The 6,880-nt window shown below is 43.1% G+C and overlaps 1 protein-coding gene across 1 annotated transcript; it reads left to right on the forward strand.

The window, feature by feature from the left end:
* Positions 1-2,023: 2,023 nt before the first annotated feature.
* On the forward strand, positions 2,024-4,806 carry dusp1 (dual specificity phosphatase 1). Its single transcript, XM_088294443.1, has 4 exons — positions 2,024-2,634; positions 2,839-2,984; positions 3,072-3,291; positions 3,829-4,806. Exons 1-4 carry the CDS (start codon positions 2,226-2,228, stop codon positions 4,182-4,184), a joined length of 1,131 nt encoding a protein of 376 aa, XP_088150569.1. The 5' UTR covers positions 2,024-2,225; the 3' UTR covers positions 4,185-4,806.
* Positions 4,807-6,880: the final 2,074 nt, after the last annotated feature.

Consider the following 6,880-nt stretch of genomic DNA (forward strand, 5'->3'; position numbering starts at 1 on the left):
CGTAAAAAAAAAATAAAAAATCTGGACATTAATGTTACAGTCACCTTTTTCAATTAGACATGTCGGAAAGATCTCCATCTGCCTTGTCTTCCTGGAAGACCCGTGTTTTGGTACTCAGCGTGTGGAAATTTACTGGACTTGAGATTTCTATACAGTGATTAACTTTTATGGTTTGCCTTCACTCTCGGGGCATTGAACATTATGTACCTCCGACTAATAAAAACAAAGAATAAATGTTTATGGCCCCCCGTGCCAGATATTTACATATTATTTTCTTATTTGTCAACCCTCAGGTCAAGAGGCAAAACAGAAATCTCATTATATGCTAACATCATGGAAAATTTGTCAAATTCCTCATTTACTGGCAAACACTTAATTTCTGTATTCACTTTTGAACAGTTGATGGGATAGCATGACTGATATTAAAACAAAAGAAAAACAACACAAAAGTTGAAGAGGCCTATAAACACAATCTCCATTTTTAAAATGTTTAAGTATGTATTTGTAATTGTAATATATATTTATGTTTTCCATCGGGTCACAAAGTAAAAAAAAAAACAGAGGTGGGGGAAAAAATTACAGCACTCAAATTGTTGACGATGTAATGTTGTCAAAAAAAATTAAATAGGCCTGCATGCATTTATGAACATACTTGGCCTGAAAATCAATACAATACACATGGCAGTATATAAACGTTTGTTTTTAGTTTTACACTTTACACGAAACTAACAATTTCAGTGAGGAAATGCTAGCTACCTTAATCACTATGCACTACATGATGCATCCAGAATAAATATTTACACATAAAAGGATTGTGTAAATGTTTTACTTGACTTAAGCTAAGACAAGACAACTCATCTATTCATTCGCAATCAGCAATGGTTATTTTTGAAGAGTCACTCACAATGAGTGTGTTGATGATATGATGTAACCAACATGTGATTAAAGTGACTAACCATCAACCGCTTTGGAGAGTCAACACCAGTGGTGGGAAGTGACCATATACTTTGTTACCGTACTTAAGTCAATTTTGGTATCTACACTTTGCTTGAGTATTTCTTTTCCAAGATTTTTTTACTGTCACTGTTTCTCAACTTTTGAGCGTACAAAGCATCAACTTCTGGCATCCAAAGATTCTCTGTGTAACCAGGACAAACAAATACAGGCAAAGTGTATGATTTCAATTGTCATTAAAATGCATATGATGTGCAATATTATGCATTTATGTTATGCATAGAGACATGGACATGTTTTTCCCCTCACACAATATACATAGTGATCTATCATAATTTGTCAATTCAACAATAGGACTTTATCATAACATTGATAATAGACAACACGTTCTTTTAGTAATTTCAGAAAGTTGTTTCCCCCTTTGATTTTTAATGTCTCTACATCTTTTGGTTGTAAATGTTTAGTGTACATTCCTTTTTTTTTAGCAATTCTCATAAGATACTTTTGTGCTCTCTCTTTGTGAATGTCTTCAGTTCTGTTTGTAAATGTGTTTGGTTGTGTAAAGCACAAAAAACATTGGCAAAGCTATACGAGTGTTTTTGGCATAAAAGCCTTCAGTGACAATTTATTAGTTTACAATTGTTTTCATTATATATAATTGACTGTAAAAAAGATAATATTTCGACTTGAGTACATTTCAGTCTACTCTTTCACTTTCGTAAAAGAGTCAAATCACTACTTTTACTTTTTATCAGAGTACAAAATTGTTTACTTTTACGTGGCTTATTTAGAGTAACTACAAACTACAAAATAGTGAAGAATGATTTGCCTCGTTCGCTTGCTACGTGCCCGCGCTGAGATAGGACAGCTGGGTAATGAAGGCGGACGCGGACGACGTGTGCGTGCCTGGGACCAAAATGTTCTGAAAGCGTGCGCGCGCCCGTGTGGTTGAATTCACTGCGGGCGGGCGCGTGCCTTTGACGTCATGCAGTCTGGCAGGACGCCAGTGAGGGCGGTCCCGTGACGTCAGTGGCCTCCCATTCACAAAGCTTTGGCCGTATATAAATAAAGTGCTTCAACGCGACTTCTACAGTCACTTCGTCGCAAGCTACTGTTACAGTTACACCAGGAAAGAACTAGCAACAGCGGATACGCTCAAGAAGACGCTGCGAGCACTTTAAGTTACTTTTTCTTGTCGTCTGAAGATTTTTTTTCTTACATCGGAACAAAGAGGAGTCTACAACCAGCAGCTCTCCACCGCTTCAAGCTATATGTATTTGGATCTAACTTTTCTTTCCCGTCGCCCTACTATGGTCATAATGGAGATGCCCACCATCGACTGTGCGTCTCTCCGTGGTCTGATTGAGGCCGACGCTCCGGGCTGCCTAGTGCTGGACTGCCGCTCTTTCCTGTCCTTCAACAGTTCGCACATCACGGCCTCCACAAACGTCCGCTTCAGCACCATCGTGCGGAGACGAGCCAGGGGCGGCCTGGGACTCGAACACATTGTCCCCAACGAGGACACCAGGAGCCGCCTCCTCTCCGGCGAGTACCAGTCGGTGGTACTTTTGGACGATCACAGTTGTGACTTAAGCCAAGCCAAGAAAGACGGAACTTTGATGCTGGCTGTGGCAGCCCTCTGCCGGGACCCCTGTGGCGCGAGTGTCTTCTTCCTGAAAGGTAAGCAAATTGTCTCCGTTACATTTGTTGTGCTTGTGTGTGTGCTTGGTAGCAAATGTGGTTTTCAGCTGTCACCATACCAGCTGGTGCTGCTGTAAACAATTCAGAAATAGACTCCACTCGCTCTGTTCCAAGCAGTTGTTCCCTTTTTCGGTTATGTGATTACAACACGTTCTTATTTCTTTATTTATTTTTGGTCCACAGGTGGATTTGACGCATTTTCCAAAGAGTATCCAGACATGTGCACCAAGCCTTCTCCCTCACAGGGGCTTAGTTTACCTCTAAGCTCCAGCCACCCAGGAAGTGCAGACCCAAGCTGTAGTCCATGCAACACGCCACTTTATGACCAGGTTTGTGTCTTTTCCCTCAACACGGTCACAGCAAAATGTTTACCTTTCTCCTCCTTGACTGACTGTGGTTATTTGTCATCTTCTTAGGGAGGTCCTGTGGAGATCTTGCCCTTCCTGTACCTCGGTAGTGCTTACCATGCGTCCCGAAAAGACATGCTGGACATGCTGGGGATCACGGCCCTGATAAACGTCTCCGCCAACTGCCCCAACCACTTTGAGGACTCCTTTTTGTACAAGAGCATCCCTGTGGAGGATAACCACAAAGCGGATATCAGCTCCTGGTTCAACGAGGCCATTGAATTTATCGGTTAGTATTTTTATTTCCTATTTTTACACTGCTTTTGTGCTCTTAATAGCTAAGTGAAACCCCCCCCCCCCCTCCTTCACTCGTGGATTTAAATTTGAAAAAGTTCCCTCCAAAAACTGACCAGCTGGTTTGGTTACATCATCACCCCTCAATTGTAGAAAAGCCCCCCACCCAAACACAAACACAGACTGTTTTTTAAATGAGTTGCCAGGCCGTGGCAACAGCGGGTTCGGCTTGGCTTCGCGCCATCCTTTTGTTGTGTCTTCACAAAAGGCGACTTCTCCTCACTCACTGGCGGCCTTCCTCCCAGATCAATATGCCCAGTGGGGCGTTTGTTCCTCTTCTTTGTGTACATGGCCCACCCCCCTTCAGGGATGACCCCCACAGGCCTACACCCCCGCCGCCCCATTAACCGTGCTCCTGTGTCTTAATGAGCTGTTGAATTTAAATAGCAACTGTGAGGACCGCAATGTTTCCTGCATGCATAAACAGCCACATCGCAATGTGCTAACTCTGCCGCCTCTTTTCTCTGTGCAGATTCAGTTCGTAATAACGGCGGTCGCGTGTTCGTCCACTGTCAAGCGGGCATCTCCCGGTCGGCCACCATCTGCCTCGCCTACCTCATGCGCACCAACCGCGTCAAACTGGACGAGGCCTTCGAGTTTGTGAAGCAACGCCGCAGCATCATCTCGCCCAACTTCAGCTTCATGGGTCAGCTCCTCCAGTTCGAGTCGCAGGTTCTCGCCTCCTCCACCTGCTCGTCTGAGGCCGGAAGTCCGGCCATCGGCAACGGCAACACCGTTTTCAATTTCCCGGTGTCCATCCCGGTGCACTCGTCCGCCAGCCAGCTCTCTTTCCTCCACAGTCCCATCACTACCTCTCCCAGCTGCTGATGCAGAACGGGACATAAACAACAGGACTTAAACAACTCAACAACTGGTGACTCTTAAACAGTGGTGCTGGTATCACTGCACTAAATGTAACCTTGTATCGTGACGTCCATTTAAGGGGAGATGTGGCAGCTACCAACAAGCAGTATTGACGTGTAATTGCTCAGCGCGGATGTTGGAATAGGATTCTGCTACATGAAGGCAAATGCTTTTGATAATCACAATCATTTATTGATAACAAATCAGAGGGCTAACAGCAGTCTCAGGAATGTTGACCTCCAAAATGTCTATTTTGCTCCCTAGTTAAGGGATCTAATAATTAACCTTTCTGACAAGTTACTGCTTCATTTGAAGAACAATGAATGTATCCCCTCTGTTTATTGTGGAAGTGACGGAAGAGGCCAACCTTTGCTAGATGTGACGATCCTGACGTGCTGGGGAAAGCGACCATTAAATACCTCATGTTTCTGTACTGTGTACTTCAAGCCCCGAGATGGGCAATGATTGCTATGTGACATATTTATTGAACTAAAGTAATATATTTCTCTAGTGTATCTATTTTTGCATATGTTCATTTCAATGTTTTTTATACCACTGAATAAAAGTGACTTTGTACATTTAAAAAGTGATCCTTTTATTGTGTTGTTTATATGAATGCGTAATCCAAAACATGTGATCGGAGACTAAAACAACACAACCTTTCAATTCACAAGTAGAGCACTATATTGGATTTCGATCATTGTGTTTTCCGACCTCACCCCTCTCTCTCTCTCTCTCTTTCCATATATATAAAAAAGTGTTTTACTTTCTTTGGCGGCCTTCAACCTCTGCTGATATGTGTAACCAAACTTAGTCACAGTCATGAAAATGGAAAAACACGGGCTGTAGGTAGTTTGAGTTTTATTTGCTTGACGCTTGTTGGAGAAATCAAAACTAATTCGTGCACAGAGCGTTTTAGTCTTTGTCTTATTATTTCAGAACAAAATACCCTGCTTAAGTTACCTTGAGAGGGCCTTGCAATGCAACGCTGCTGGAGTGTGGCGCTCATGAGCAGAAAAATTAAACCTATAAGCATGATGTTTTGAGAAATGTTTCCCTGAGAAGTATATAAAATGCTGAGTCAGTTTTGTTCTTTGGTTAAATTTTACAAGAAGAGAAAAATATTCAGGGATCAAAGAAAGCTATTAGAACAGTCTTTGCATCGAAATATACTCTCTATTTGATGAATTAATTCAGATTGTTGCAAGAGTCGAAGAAAATATATCACACCAATGCTGTACAACTCTTTGTTCATGCAATGGAATCCTAACATTTGATTTTTTTTTTTTTTACTCTGCCACAGAAGACGCATGATGTCATGGCGTCTTCCATTGTCGGATCCCTACTCCTTCTGTTTGAATCTGTGTGAGGCCTGGACAGCGACAGGAGGCCCAAAGAATTGGCGAAGGAGCCCTCCCTATGGAGCCACAATAGGAGCAGCTGCAAGGCGTTTGGGAAAAGTGTGACCACTAAAGAGCATTCAGGGCTTAGTCGTGCGCCACTCTCACATGCCAATGGCAGTGAGAGGGGGTGGTGAGTTGGGAACGCGGTGGTGGTGGTGGCGGGGGCATTTACGGAGGTGCCTCTGAAAGGGAAGGCAATATGTTTGGTTTGCAAATTAGCCAAAACATTGGCTGTGACTTCTTGTGGACTGTGAGAAAAAAAGTGATTGGCCCTCAAGGCCTGAAAGAACAAAACAGCCATCTGCATCATTGATGCAGGAGTGCGATCCAACAGAGTCAACTCAGATCAGATAAATCACAACATATGTGCATGAAACCTTCCTGTATTGAGAGGCTCTCCACAGCAGCACTTTTTTGGAGAGGTGGAAAATGTTTTTATTTCATTCATTTTCTACCATTGACGGCTAAAGACGTCAAAGATCCATATTTTTTTACTCGGCTGGTAGTGAAAAAGAAAAGAAGAAACAAATCATGTGTAAACACGCTCTAAAGCAGGGGTGGGCAAACTTTTTGATTGCCGGGCCACAATGCGTTAAAAATATTTACTGAGGGGCCGGATGGAGTGTTTTGGTAACCTCACCTCATCGAAGAAAAAAAACGAAACATTTCATTTTAAATGAAAGTGAACAAAAGCATTTCAACAAAACACACACAGTATTTAGAAAATAAAACATTAACAAGGTTTATTCATTTAATTTTTTTCAAGTTCGGCGGGCCCAATTAAAACGTTTAACGGGCCGCATGTGGCCCCTGGGCCGTAGTTTGCCCACGCCTGCTCTAAAGACTTCCATGTAAACAAGTCTTTGAGACAGAACATCAGTAGTGTTGACGCCTCTGTGGGAAATGCTCATCCATGACCTCACCAGTTCCCTCAGACACGAGCGACATATGCGCAACCCCCCCCCCCCCCCTGCTGCCCTACAACCGCCAGCCCTCCCGCCTTTTGTGTCCCTTGAACTTCCTGTGCATTTGTTTGTCTGTATGCGTGTGAAAGTCGTTAGGCGAGTTGAAAAACAAAAAAAGAAAAAAAGCCTATGTCAATAGTCAGGTTGAGAGATTAAAGCATTGTCGTTAACGTGGGCTGAGAGAGTGTCAACATGCTGTCAACATAAGGTCGGACACTCGGGTGCAAAGCCTGACAGAAGCACACTAAGCTTTGTTTCCTACGCGTCCCCTCAGTTGTGTTGTCTTTCCAGT

This window comes from Idiotropiscis lumnitzeri, chromosome 4 (assembly GCF_059441095.1).
Source record: "Idiotropiscis lumnitzeri isolate Australia: NSW breed Sydney's pygmy pipehorse chromosome 4, RoL_Ilum_1.0, whole genome shotgun sequence".
NCBI lineage: Eukaryota > Metazoa > Chordata > Actinopteri > Syngnathiformes > Syngnathidae > Idiotropiscis > Idiotropiscis lumnitzeri.